Source organism: Heloderma suspectum, chromosome 2 (genome assembly GCF_057233095.1).
Source record: "Heloderma suspectum isolate Gila_16-S chromosome 2, 16-S_ref, whole genome shotgun sequence".
Taxonomy (NCBI): domain Eukaryota; kingdom Metazoa; phylum Chordata; class Lepidosauria; order Squamata; family Helodermatidae; genus Heloderma; species Heloderma suspectum.
In genome coordinates, this window is record NC_139459.1 from 212,716,988 (window position 1) to 212,732,266 (window position 15,279).

The 15,279-nt window shown below is 40.6% G+C and overlaps 1 protein-coding gene across 14 annotated transcripts in view; it reads right to left on the bottom strand.

The window, feature by feature from the left end:
• The window catches only part of RPTOR (regulatory associated protein of MTOR complex 1), a 493,211-nt gene that overhangs the window by 197,339 nt on the left and 280,593 nt on the right, over window positions 1-15,279 (bottom strand). For all 14 annotated transcript variants that reach the window (XM_084837711.1, XM_084837700.1, XM_084837701.1 and 11 more), the window contains 2 exons: window positions 4,836-4,936; window positions 4,104-4,248 (listed from right to left, as the gene is read on the bottom strand). In XM_084837711.1, coding sequence (XP_084693837.1) covers window positions 4,104-4,248; window positions 4,836-4,936 — 246 coding nt within the window. The remainder of the gene's footprint in view (window positions 1-4,103; window positions 4,249-4,835; window positions 4,937-15,279) is intronic.

The following is a 15,279-nucleotide window of genomic DNA, read 5'->3' on the forward strand; positions in this document are numbered from 1 at the left end:
TGCACAACACGTTGTGCTACTCTGCTGGTCCCGCAGCACCAAAGATAAGCAAAAGATGAATTCAATTTTTTTCAGGGTTTCATTGCTATGTCATATTTCCACAGTGTTAGCAAAAAAGATAATGTCGCATTTAGCTTCTTCACACCTTAAATGCAATACAGCTTATAAGTCTCACACTCACATAAACTTACAGCAATGTGGAAGTATATGCTTACAATAGACAATGCAGTCAAAACAAAAGCATGTCATTCAACTTGGCAAAACAGAAGCAGTGCTTTGGCGTAAACTATGTAGGGATGGATCAATCTACAGTAAACTTGAGGATCTACAGGAAAGGAGAGTTAAGGGAGCAATCCTATGGACAAAGTCATCAGCCTCTGAACCTGGAGGCTGACAACTACCCAGTGCAGGGCAGCTGGAGAACGGAGACAATATTTGCCTCCATGCTCTGGCTGCCCTGCATTTTTGGCTAGACAAATGATTTCGCCTGTCTAACCGGGGAGCTTTGGAGTGGGAGGGTGGAGGCTTCACAACACATAGGAAACTGCATAACATGGCTTCCGCGGTCTCCTCCCCTCCCTGCCCCCAGGACCACCCCTTTCCCCTGTCTCTGCACTCCATTTCTGAGCACAGACACATAGCTGGCGAGGAGGGAACCACACTGGCTATGAGGGCAGGGGAAGGGCTTCTGGGAACCAAGATCAGAGCCCTGCTCCGAACTCGGTTCCCAGAAAGTGAAAATCCCATGCCCCCTAGACACTTTGTAGTGCCCACAGGATTGCTCCCTAAGGCTTATAAAATGATTTAACTAGAAAGGTGTAAAACAGGTGAAAAAATATCATCTAGAGCAGAAGTAGGGCGATGTATGTGATCTGCAGTCAGCACTGGCTGGCCTGCAAAGATATTCTCTCCATTTCTCTGAGAATGATGGCTCATCTGCAGTTGTTGCCACATAATGGCAGCATGGGTTAGGGAAAGTGTCTTGGCAGGATGGATGTGATTCTGGGGGCATATATTGCCTATCCTGCTCTACAGCAAAGGCAACATGCAGGGATAAGCCCTCCCAACATGCGCGCGCACACACACACACACACACACACATATATATATATATATGCATAAAAGATCAAGGGGGGAAATAGGAGGATTAGAATACCTTAACGTAAGATCTCCAAGGAAAGTAGATTAATGTGTTGTAAACCTACGTGTCTGAACAAATTACCCATTTATATTATAGTAGAGAAGAAGTATTTCTCAAGGGAAAACAACCAGTATTCCTGCAGTGTCATTGAGCATTCAAAATCCAGTGGGCTCAACAAGCATGATTTGCTTTATGTTGCTCTTACTACTCAGCAGAAAAACATCAGGTGCAACACTTCACCACAGTGGGGATAATGGAGGAGGTAGACCTGAGGGAAGTTCATTCCCCCCTTTCCCTGTTGGACAACTTCAGAAAAGGTAGTCCAATCAATTAAGACAATGACCCAGCTCGCACATAACAGGAAATCACACGCATGAGCAGGAAAACTGACCAAGATTCAGCACTTAAGCATAGTTTTCCATTATATCTGAACTGGGACTAATAGTTAAGTGCTACAAAACAAGCAGGATTTGTAAGCCAAATTCAAACCTTGTTTTAAAGATGGCTTCCATTCCTGGTTCAGATGTAATGGGAAGCTATATTTAAGTACTGAATCCTAGTTAGTTCTCCCGTTTGCATGAAGGGAGTGGGGCAGTAAATGTGCTGCATGTACTTGCACCCTGCTCATGTATCTCCTACCTTATTAAGCCAGTATTTATTTCTTCCCATGATGTGCAAATTTTGCTTAGTGGTTTAGAACAGTGATAGACAGATGTCAGGCTTATGGGATCTATTTGGTTTTTCACTAAAATCCCAAGATCTGCCTGGTGCAAAAGACATACACCGAGAATTAAAGAATTCTGAGCCCAATAATATAATTTGAGAACTAGAACTGAACAGAGCTCAAAATCCACTCCTGGTTACCCCATGTTTTCTTCATTTCAGCTTCATAATTCAGGGGGAGGGGAGTCATTTTGTTGCTGCCCAACAATTGGGAGTCAGAAATCCTTGCCGATTATTAACAGAGAGTTAGCATTTCTTCACTGCTGTCAAACAAGCATGCCCTAGATATTGTACATTGCATAATATATTGTATGGCATGTTAAATATAGAATAGCTAACTGCCCTAAGTCTTTGGGATAGGGTGGGGAAGAAATATAAATAAATGAAATCACCCCCACACTAACCACAGATATTGACTGGACTGCAGACATTAATATGCTCCTTGAAGAAGGTGTTCATTCTTATTATCGAAGTAACCTTGTTTTCGGTTAATGTTTACTTTTATTACACACTGTCTCCTACTTGTGGCAAACAATTAAATAAAGGATACCCATAATACTCTCCCCTGGACCAATTTCTCATTATATTTTCTCCACTACTCAATCAAGCCTCACATGCTATACCTCCTGCTTATTGTTACTTCAGCTACTACTTTTCATCACCGGACTTAAAACTGCACTCATTTTGTCACTCTTCTCAACAGGCTATCAAAACTTCTTTTTACAGATCCAAGAAGATTAAGTGTTCTTGGATCCTTTCATCTATTGTCTTAGCAACCTTTTAGCATATTACACAGTTGTGAAGTGGTTTTACTGAAACCATGTTACCTGGACCCTGCTAGGTTATGGCTTACTCAAGCATTGTGTTACTTTGGCTCTAATTAGAGAGGCTTAGGAATCACAAGAAGAATTGCTGGGTCACCCCCTCCTTTCATTCCTTGAATGTTTGCTAATCAGAAATTAATTTAGGAGACCCTTGATAATAACTGTGCCATTTACATTCACGTTCATATTAAAAAGAAGCAGGAAGACAGGAAGCAAATGCTGTGGACAACTCTGCATTGGTTCGCCCCTATACATAAAGTCACTTCAGGTGCATTACAGAGCTAGCCCATGGAAAAGCTCTATAAATAGCTGCTCTGGGCCATTCTATAATGTCTACAAGCATTTGTCCCATTATTAAGTGCTCAATTTCTCAAATGAAGGACACCAGGGCTCATGACTGCCTTGTGTCTATGCCCTCTGCTCTGAAAGTCCTTACCTACAATGCCAGATGAGTGGAGGCTACGTGTGGTAAGGAAAAAGCCTTTTGCACATGTCTAAAAGCATGTTCAATTACCAACTCACCGGGATGGCACTGGAAGCAAGTTAAATGCTCACATTTTTGTGAACCTTTTCTCCAAACAATGTCTATCAATTGGACATAGGCAATTGCCTTAGAAAAAATATGGAATGATTGCCAATTTTATGCATGGCAAAATTGGGTACTACACTCAGGCTGCAATCCAGTGCACACTTACCTGGGAGTAAGTTCCCTGAAACACAGTGGAACTTACTTCTGAGTAAATGTTAATAGGACTGCGCTGTAATCTGCTTAGTTAGAAGGCTGGGGAGAGGGTGCTGATTTTCTGGTAAACAAAAGTGCCTTAAATTAGCATTTTCTCTGTAGTCTTCTTTAGAAGCATAGCTTTACATCCAAAACAAACAAACAAGCGACAACAACAACAGCCAAGTTCACACCTCGCAACAACCCACGGTTAATAAACTGTGAGCTGTTGAAAAGAAGAGCAGGTGTGAGCATGCTAGTTCCCAGCTGCCTACTCCGACTCAGATAAACAACCCAGGGATGCTCCATTCCTGGGTTGTTTATCGTGACATCCGAACCAGGAACTCTCGGATGCTGGGAGACAGACAAACCACAGTAGGAACTCATGAGTATGACATGTGAACCGGGTCAGTGCCCGATACAGCAGTGCTTCCAGAAGGGGAAAGTTTTTCATTATGAAAATATGACAAATTCTAATAATGTAATAGCATACTGAGGAAAAAAGACATTTGGAGATGGCTGTTAAATTGCCATGGGATCGTCCATACATGACTCACACATTAATCACAAAAAGCTCTGAAGAGATCCAGGTGGTAACAACATTTAGTGACAACAGCTTCTGAAATCTGTGAGGCATCTTTGTAAAGTCTTTAGAGATTGAAGAGATTGAGGTAATTTTCTGGCATCAACTTACCACATGGCATGCATGTAAGTAGGAGGTAGACGAGGACTGCTAACTGGTGTGCAGTTGTAAGACCTCATTATTCGTTCTGCCAGTAAGAAGTTTCGAAAGAGACTTGCCACTAGTAGATCCTGTCTGAACAGCTTTTGGAAAAGATCTGCAAAAAACACACAAAGATGGATGGCATCCTGAAAGAGCCAGTAAGTGATCACTATGAAAAAAGGGACACTGCATGTTCTCTTGCAAGAATCAGTGGAGCAATAGCTAAGCCTGCTATTTTATATTTAGGTTTTAAACACACTAAAGGTAGCTAGCTGAGTTCTCAACTGAGACTTTACACATAGGCATCAACATTAATTTTGCTTTTGCAGAATTTTCATAATTGAAGGGTACTGAAAAATCATCTAATCCACTGAATGCCATTATGTCACCTGCCATGCAATATCCTAAAGCCCTAGAATGAGTACAGCTTTCAGAAAATAGAGCTATAGTGTACCATGAATGAGAACAAATTGAGAGCAAAAGCATATTAATCTAAATGCACCTGATATCACAAGGTAATGAAGTTTGATGAGATCCTGTTTTCTCTGTTCAATAGTGTGTGTTTTTCCACTTCTTTTTTTATTTCTGGATTCTCACTGCTTCTTATTTTCCCACATTAGCTCTTAGTTTCATACTGCCCTCTTCTATTATGATCAAGCTATATATTGCCAGTAATTCTATGCTTATCGGCCATACTCTTACCTCTGGGTAGAACGTTCCATGCAATTGTATCTGTGATGGCTGTAAAGATCCAATTCAATTCTCCCAGAGGCGTTCTTCTGTCATTTAGCCTCCCAGGAATTCTACAAGAAATAATGAAATTTTATTGTTAAACAGAAACATGCTAAATCTATAGCAATGGATACAAAATTGCTGTGCTAGGAAGTTATGCTTTACTTCTATGTTCCAAAAGTAAAACACACATTTCTTTTGCATATTCACATGGTAACATATCCCACTTCCTGTTCCTATCTCCTATGGCTTATCATCTTAATAACTCAAACACCGGACTCAAAAGGCTTTAAATTTTGAACTTCATCAAAATGTTCAACATAATTTTGACCATAAAAATACTAGACGATAGGAAAGGCTCTTGCACAGTTCAGAACAAATGTTAATAAGCAAACAGGGGAATACTTTTACAATCTTTTTTTTCTAATTATTCAGTAAGGATGAACTGCACACTAAATCATTGAATGAATTGACTAATACACTAGTGAATCTTTGAAAATGGGCAATTTGGGAAGTAAGGGAATGCTGAATAAATCTCAATGCAATATCGTGTTTGCTCTATTGGAGGCAAAGGGTCATCCCCAAAACTAACATTCTACCAACATGATTTTATCCTTATCAAAATAATGAAAAAGAAAAAACTGTATACCATTCTTAAAGGGCAATGGCATCATGGAATATAAAGATTAAATATTATAGTGCAAAGCATCACTTCCAGTAATTTAGCTATAAAGTTACTGGACAAGGAAGCATAGTATCTTCCTTTGAAATGAAATGTTAGACAGAAAGACATACAGATTGGGTGGCCATGTATCCTCCTTTACAGAAGACAGTCCTCTATTTGAAGGGCTGCCTTGTCCAAATCCAGTTTAAAGTCAATGAACCATAGGAACAGTTGCCCATCACCAGTTAGTCCCTGGACAGTAGACTGAACAGGCAGGCACACACGTCACCTGTTCACAGTCTACCCTGGCAAGATGGGCTGTACTTCTATTTAAATTATTACAATTATTTCTAAATGTGCATCTATACATATAAATTAGGACATGAAAATTTTATGCAAATATGTGCCCTCTTTTTTAGTGATGTACTTCCTGGGTTGTGGGGGGGGAACCTACATACAGAATTATTGAGCAAATGATTTCCAAGATACTGGGTTGTTAGGAAAGCAAAACAGAGGGGGGTTTTTTTCTTCTGAAAATCAAATCTTCTCTGTAATTTCATATTACTGAAGCATTCCAGTAAAGGACAGCTATGAGTCACCCTGATCTTAAAAATAATTCAGTGGCCATGATCCAGGAAGCATGTTCCATGCATCAACTGGGCATTTCACTTTTGTCTAAGGAATGGCAGCCAGCTGTGAACATCTTTTGCTTGATCACAGACATTATAATGAAGAAAGTTATAATGAAATCAAAGAGATGTACTGGAGAGGGACTAACATCAAGGGGTTGAGCATTTCCACCTGCCTCACCCCACGCATCACCTTGGAGCCTGAAAAAATCTGCTGCCTGAAGACCAGTGCTGGAAGGAGTGCTTGGTGGAGAGAGGCTGACTGATGTAAAACTTTGTGGGTGTGTGGGGCTTGAAGAAGGACTGGCAATCTCTACCTCCTCCGGTGAGAGACAGGGACAGAACTATGAGAGGAGATGCAGGTGAGAGCTGGGAGAGAGGAAGGCTGCCACAAGTGAGAGGTGTGGCTGCTAACCTGTACTTGCAGGCTAATTGTGGAGAACCCTCATGTGGAATGGAGATTTATTGATATTTGATAATATTTTTGCATTGTGCTTTACTCTCTCTCATGTTCAGTGCTCAATTGTTGGATTAGTTTAGTTTATTTGTACTGTTTTATTGGATGTTATATATATTGATATCTGCCAACATTATGGCTATTTGTAATTTTTTCTATTGTATTTTCTGAATATTGTTGTATTGACTGCTGTTTGATATCTTGTAAATTATATTTATTGTTTTTCATTTGTTATGTTGTGAGCTGCTTTGGGCACAATTTTGTGGGAAAGTGGCATACAAATAAAAGGATGATGATGAACTTCTGAACAATGAATTAGTCTCAGGTTGTTAGAAATTTGCCCTCAGCTATCCAATGTTTATTATTTTATTTACTACATTTTAATCCCATCACTCCTCCAAGAAGCTCAGGGGGCATCTGTGGTTCTCTCCCCAATTTTAAGCTCAAAGCCTATCCTGTGAGATAAGTTAGGATGAGAGATAGAGATTGGGTCATGGTAACTCAGTGAGCTTAATGACTGAGTGAGATTAGAAAACTGACATAGTTAACTTTTTGGATAAATATATTCTATAAAACACTACCATCTTGTGAAATTATCCAATCCAAGTCACTCTCATCTATATTTTAAAGGTCATAGCAAAATAATAGCTGGGCAATTTCCTATGCCTTGTTATTATAGATGCAGAATTAGTGCCAAGTGGAATCAGATATGAATATTTTAACATAACTCTATATCAGCCACCTCTCCGTTATTCAGGCTACAAGCATCTTAATAACTAGGTAGTTTACCATATAGTGAATGTTTAAATATATTTAATTCTCGTTCCAACTGGTGACATCTAGATGATAAAGGGATTTCCATTTGGAAGGAATCTGCACTCTTAGAAAGTATTAATGAAGCTGAAACATTAAGTCTTTCACTAATGCGCAAAGTTTTAAAATACATATAACCCTCAGGGACTTCTTGTGAAGGAGACATTGTATTCATTAAGAATATTAGATTCATTAGGCAGCAAGTCTTTTTTATTATTGGTAACTTTCTTATGCAAAGCTACTCCCTTAGAAGATTCTCATTTTCCTTTCAAATGACATTGTAAAATGCTCCTTCTTGCCAATAAACCTGAAACACTTAATGGGTTCTGGAACATTAAACTTGCAGAATTGGTGTCCAAAACATAGGATTACTAAACATGATGAGTACTTGGACATTAAATTAGGATTAGCTTTCAGGAGGAGGGTATTTTAGGATGGCAGTGAAGATATACCTATTCTGATCAGGCATTTAGCAGTATTTTATAGCTGGTACTGACATATGGATTATTGTTATTACTTATTTGCTGCTGTTTTGTATCTTTATGATGTTTCACTTAACTTCTTTGCTGGAATCAGTGCTAACTATCTTGCATGCTTGCTCTGAAAGGTGAGGCATTAAGTTTTAAAATAAACAGCTCCTGTATTAATTGACTAAAATTAACGAAGGGGAGAAGTATCAATCATTGATACTGTTGTTGGTAGAATTACTAACAGAGGGCTGCCCCAAGAGTCAGAGAGAAGGGAGAGGGAAGGTAGTCTAAAGACTCCTCTCCACTCCTCTTCCCAGTAAACCACCAGTGTGACTCCCCTTCCCCCTGAAAATTTCTCTGGGTCTCCACTGCATTTTTAATTTCTTTTAAGGGAGATAAAAGAAGTCTCACTAATCAATTCCTAGCAAGGCAGCTTCCCAAGTAACCACCTCTAGCCCACACTGTTCATATCTCTAGAAGCTTGGCAGAAAATGCACTAGTCCAGATTCATGAACTTGCACATTTGGGGCTAAGAAATCAATACAAATCTCTGCAAACACTGAAATGTTTACCCAGTGACCCTCTCTCCAGTGAAGCAGAACTGAAAGTAGATCAAGGTAAGTTTAGTAAAAGTTTAGATAAAGCAGCCAACAATTCTGCAATTAGTTTGCTGGAGATTACAAAGGCTCTACTGAAGTGTAAGTAAAAGGTAAAAGGTGTCCCCAACCAGTCGTGTCCGACTCTAGGGTGCGGTGCTCATCCCCGTTTCTAAGCCGAAGAGCCAGCGCTGTCCGAAGACGCTTCCGTGGTCATGTGGCCGGCATGACTGAACACTGAGGTGCACAGAACGCTGTTACACTACTGAAGTGTAGTGTATACTAAATGCTTAATAGATAATGCATTCTCTGCAATCCACTTCTGCATGTCAAAAAGTGCACATACAACAAGAAGAGGGATATCCTCTACTGGGAGGACAGGTTGTAATTAGCTGTATTCCATCCATCCAAGAGGAAGGAATAATAGTGCGTTTTTAAAAACCCAGCACATTTTAGTCCAACTGACTTTTGGCAAGCTTTAACATTTCTCACATAGCCTATCTATGGCCAACCTATCTATTGCCACCCCACTGCACATGAAATTCTTGGTTGATGGTAATTCCAAAACACTAGTGGCTGTCCATCTCTGCTTGTTCTCTTGTGGAGTGAACTGTTATCAAAATTAGCACTTCCCTTTGACTTACAGCTTTGCCATCATGTGCCAGAGCGGGACAAAATTTTGCCAAACAGAGTTACTGGCTGATGTTATAATGACTATCCCAGAAGGCTGTAGCAGGATGACAAGTTTTATGAAACAGAACTTTTCTTAAACTGCATAAATAAAAATATTTTAAATATATATATTAAAGCACTGATATAGTGCTAAAATAAACTTCTGCCCAGGCACTAGATTCCTGCCAAATAAAAAGGGTTAGAATATGTTGAATACCTGACAGTAAGGAACTCTACAGGTAGGGAGCAGCCACTGAATGTATTTCTTGGCATTCTCTCACCGTTATTTTTTATGTATGAAGACAGCTCCTGAAACCATTTTCAGCACACTATAAATTGTGATGAGTCCACCTACAGTTTGTATGGATTCGCTGCAAACAGACAACTTCTGTTGTGGCTCTCCATTGGTACAGGAACTGTTGTTTGTGAAAACATTGTTCCATAACAACAACAACCTTCTGACTTTCAAATGGGATAAAGACCCCAACGAATAGTTCAGTAACCATCAGCTACTGCTGTGGGATCATTCCGCAAAGACATGCCCTCAGATGATTCAAGTGCATGACCATGGCACTCTGTTACAATGAATGGGTGAAGCATGTTTTCACCGTCACTGCTCTCTCGTGACACCATGTGCTCTCTCCAGCATTCCAGGAAGTCATTCCACTGCTGGCACTAACCTGCTTCTCATAGGAAGGAGGAGGGGGAGCAACAATGACAAAAGGAGCACTCATTCAGAACTTGCACCTTGCTTTCATATTAAGGCTCACGACCTGGCTCAGAGTCAGAGCTAACAATATGGCACCTTTCCAGGCAAGGTTTCTCTGTTGAGAATGTCTCAAGGACCAGCTATAGTAAAGTCAAGGAACATGCATTTACCTTGGTTAAGAGGTGAAAATGCAAAGGTAACAACGCAAATTTAGCTTGTTACAATAATATGCGCCATGATTGATCTTTTTGGAATGTAATAAAAAGGCAGATGGGAGACTATCCTAGAGCTTTGAAGCTTCAAGTGGCATAGCCAAGCACTTTGCTGTTGGACATAAATCTCTTTATTGGTTGCCTTGTACTATTTTAGCACTGTAATCAGTGCAACTATCCTCTGAATGGACCAATTAAACATCATGCAAAGATGCTCTTAGAGTTTAATTTCTGTAAAATCTCATTTGTTTGCAAAATTCTCTTAAAAGCTTGAGAACAATGTTCCTGTCTCTAACAATTATAGTCTACCCCCTCCCCATTCAGTTTGGCAAAGAATGTGGTTTCTCCAATTCAGGGTCATGAATTATTTGGGATCAAAAAGTTCATAAAAACAAACATTCCAAATGAGTAAAAATAAAAATCTAAAAAATAAAATAATTCAGTGATGCAACACCCAGTAAAAGTTATCCATCCATCAAAATAACAATGTCATTTACGCTGATTCCAATGTCTACCTTACAAAATATACATTTAATGATCTCGAAGGAAAATAGTTTAATGTTGTCTTAATCTATGAATTTTCATATGCTCTTCTTCACATTCTCTTAAAAAAATTAAGTCAAACCATTTAAGATTCGAAGTTTAAAATTCAGGCCCTTGTCTGAAAGTATAAAATATATAACTTCACAAATGTAAGCAATCCTTTTGACTTCAAAAAGACTACTTACCTGCGCAGTTTATGCCCTGAATCTCAGTACATTACATAGAAGCAAATTGTTTTGATTTCAATTAAATTTATTTCCTCATATGATGTATATCGGATAGGAAGTAATGCCTCCCTCGGGTGATATTTCTCTCTTGAAGAAACCCTGCATGTTCCAAAAACACCACCAATTTCACAATAAAAGTCCAACTAATGCCACATTTATTGCAAACAGCTAAAAGATGCAAGAGGAACACATTACACAAGCAGGACTAGAGAAAAAGCAGCAGAAAGTGAGCCGTATCCTGCATAAAACCTAGTAATTGGCATTCAGGTCTCTCACAATTAAATTTTTTAACTCATATGAACTATCAAGAGTGATAGTTTTATTATTCAGTAGCAGGTCACAGCTATCTTCAGATTTCAGTAAGGTGGTCAAATGTCTTACTTTAGAGGGCAGTCCTCTATTTTGAGGTATCCTCTATTTGATGGGCTGTCCGGTTTAAGGATAAAAAATTATAAGAAGGGAGCTAAGAGGCCTTGAAGTTGCCCATCAACCCTGGGCAGCAGACCGCGCAGGGTTACATCGTCACAGTTTTCTCTACCATAGTGAGAGATATTCTATTTCTATTTAAATTATAGTTATTATTTCCAAATTTGCATTTATACATATAAATTAGCATATACAAAAGTTATGTAGGTTGGTATCCTTTTTTATCTCCTTTTTGAGAGATGCGTTTTCTCTTCTGGGGTGATGTGGAAGTGGCTACCCTAAATATCAGACCCTTAGGGAGCAATCCTACTGGGATAGGTAGCCGCCACTGAACTCAGAGGCAACCGCCTATCCAATGCAGGGCAGAAGCAGCACAGAGGGGATCATCCCTTCCACGCTTCAGCCGCCTGCATTTGTGGCTAGACAGCAGATTTTGGCTGTCTAGCCATGGGAAGGCAGTGGGGGAAGTGGCTGCTGGATGACATTTTGGATATATCGTACCGGCATTTCCGCCTTCCCCGCCCCAGAATGCCCCGTTTTCGCTGCTACACACTCCTCTTATGAGCGCAGAGCAGGCGGCTGTTCTGAGCTGCTTGTGAGGCAGCGCGGGGCGGGGAGGTTGGGTTTCAGGGAACTGACCTCAGAGTGCAGGCTCCAAGGTCAGTTCTCAGACACTGACGTATCCTATGGCCATCTAGCCGCTGACTACCAGCCATAGGATTGCTCCCTTAGTTGTGAACTATGCTAAGGGAGAAACTTTGTTGTCAGGGTTTTAAAAACTTGCAACCAGTGGTGCCATCAAAGAAGGACTTTGGGGCAGATGTCCAGGGCCCCATGTAGCAGAACAAGGAGGACTCCCCCCAAATGCAGCAGGGCTGAGTTAGTACATTTTGAAGTGAGTGAAGTAATATATATTACTGTCTAAAGGGTGGTATCCAACAAGGGGTATGCGTATGTGGCCAGCCCTGCTGGCCCAAGTCCATGCGTGCATGGCCCCAGTATGTCGCTTCCAAGGGCAAGCTCCGACACCAGTGAAAATGCTCATTTCTGGAAGGGGCAAGTTACACCCTTCCAGAAATAAGCATTTTTGCTGGTGTCAGGGCTTGCCCCCAAACATGCTATATCAGGGCCACACGCAGACCAAGGCTGGGCACTTGTGGATGCGCACACAACGTCCCTATTGGATACTACCCAAAGGGCCCAAGCACTAACCTCCTGTAAAACGAGTAAGTCCAAAGTCTAAAATTACTTAACTGCATCACTGCTTGCAACAATACTACTAAACACAGAAACCAGCTGCCTTCTCACAACCCCAGTCTTCATTTTGATAATAAAGATAATATCTAGGGATTTTTTGTTCCTCTTCCCCTGCCAGTCTGTTTTCTTTATTCTTTCTTTCCTTCTTTGTCCTTCCTCCTATCTCTTTTGGGTATTCTGTCCCCACCTACAACAGATACTTCTACTGCCCACTCTCTAAAATGTAAAACATCATGAGAAGTAGTTGTGACAAAAGTGCATGAAGCCATGTTCTATCAACAAGATTGGAATGGAACTAGGTAGGAAAAATATATTTTTCAAAAATCTATGGAAGATATATGCACAAAAGTATATGACAGATGGCAGCATTAGCTTGAATGACAAGACACACATTGTTGCCAACAAACTTTACTTGGAAACTTAGCAGAAAATTCACAATACTAGATATGTGAAGGCAAATAATTGCTTGATTAGTTCAAATCAGTATGTCCAAATTCAGACCTCACCAGTCCCACTACTTTTTGCCTCCCATAATAATTCTGCTTCTCGTAATGCTGCAGTGACAGGAGATGCCACAACTGGCAGAATGTCCCTTCTATGCAACTTACTTGTTCTCATTTATTTTTACCCCACTTTTCTGTCGATGGACACACAAAATAGCTTACAAGATTAAAAACAATAAAACATTAGCAACAGTCATCAAAAAAACAAATAGATTAAGACAGCAGCAGAAAAAACCAAACTCAAAGCAACGGCTTAAAAACACAGGTAGAGTAAGTAACAATTCAAGAACCAAAGGATTGCTGAAACAAAAGCAATTTCAATGAGTTCAATTTCAATAAATCCAAAAAGAGACAGGGCTTGTAAAGGTACAGCAGCTCTGTTAGGGTCTTGACCTAGCAATCATAGACACCCTTGGCTCACTGGCTCAAGCCCTTCAAACCCCCTTACCTGTCCTTCTTGCCAACCCCACCTCTACCTAGGCCATGTGTAAAGTTTCCCCCTAGTTCAACTTTTTCCTTTGCTCCATCTTTCTTCATTAACAAGCCTTTGCCATCCACGGTTTCCTCAGGTCTTCACTTTTCAGCCAACTACTAGTTTTGTCACCACTTCATTTTGGCACCCTGTCTCTTAACCAGCCTCCTTAGTACCACCACCCCATACCCATACCGTACAGCTCCTCCTAACAATATGTGCTGTAAAATTTATTCAGAGCCCCCCCCCTCTTTTATTAGCCCCTTCTGGCCTAAACTTCATACCTCCTCTGCCTTATTGACCAAACTTCCTCCCCTACTTGCCCCTCAAACAAGTTCCTCATTCTCAGTGCATTCCCTAGTGTATAACTATCCTGTGTTGGCTGCAGCAGACTCAGTGAAGGGGCTCACCACAAAGCAAGGTAATGAAACAGGCAAAGGTCAAAGCACAGGCAATCAGACAGATGCCCTCATACTAAGGCAGGAGTGGTGAATACAGCAGGCAGAAGTCAAAATACAGTTAGGCAGTCAGATATGTTACACAGTCCAGAAGCAGAGTCAAGCAGAAATCCAAGGTGAGTCGCATAGAGGTTCAGTCATAAGGCAAGGTCAGGAAAACAGGATGCAAAGCAGTAGGAGCTAGTAAGACATTGTTTCCAGCAGGGGCTAGGCAGACACTGAAGGCTTTTATCACCACAGCTTGATGAGTCCCACCCCGGCTCAGCTGCAGTACATTAGGGCTCTCTGCTCAGAGCCCTACTCATAAGGTGTTGCTTTCTCCCGAAGATACCTTTTTTGAAAGCAGGCACTCCTTCGTCTGGCCATGGTCTAAGCCTGTACCCTTCGGCACTGACATTGAGGGCTGGGTGGTGGCTCAGCGTCCCCCTCCGAGTTGGAAGCAGAACTTTCCACCTTTTGAGGGGGACAGTTTGAAGTCCTCTCTCCTGAGGGCCCAGGACCTTCTTAATCAGCCCCAGGATCCCCTGAAGTGTCTTGTTCCCCAAGGACATTTGGCTCAGAACGCTCCAGATCATCATCTGAGAAGAGGGGGCATAACAGTAACTTCCTTCAGGCTCTCAGCCCCTGGTTTTCTTTAAGGCCTCTTTCCACTCCTCAGCCTGCTCATAAAACTGTCCTGTCCATAGGGCCTATAATTAGGCTTTAATTCAAGCTAAACTGTTAACTACCCTTTTCCTCACAGAAGATTGTCTGGAAACATTCTGACAGGTTGTTGCTTGAACAGTTGAATGTTCATAAATACTTCAGTGCCATTACACCATCTCAGCTTATTTGTGCCAGAAGCCTCACCACTACCAGTGCAATAGAATACAGATGTTCTGGAGGAATACTATGAGATTAAAAAATAAAAATTAAAGAACCAAGTATGCTAAAAAGTTAAGAAACAATTTAGCATATTCTCTACTTTTGACTTTAGGTTTCACAGTTCTTTGCTTTTCTTATAATTTTGTTGAATATAGAAGCAATTTCTGAACACATACAGGCTTATCAACATTTGTAGAAGGATGAAATACCACCAGATGCTATGCGTCCCCCGTCCCCCCCACAAAATATGGCTATAAAGCACAGTATGGTCAAATTGCATGAACCTCTGGCTGACAACCAATTACTGTTGGTTCTGACATACTTTAACTTTCAGAAGGGGAAAGTAAAAGCAGTATCATGTTCTTTCTTATTGTGAGAATTTATCTGAGAAGTTCTAATTTCTCCTCCTGCTAAAAACGTCTATTTAAAAAGTAATAATTTA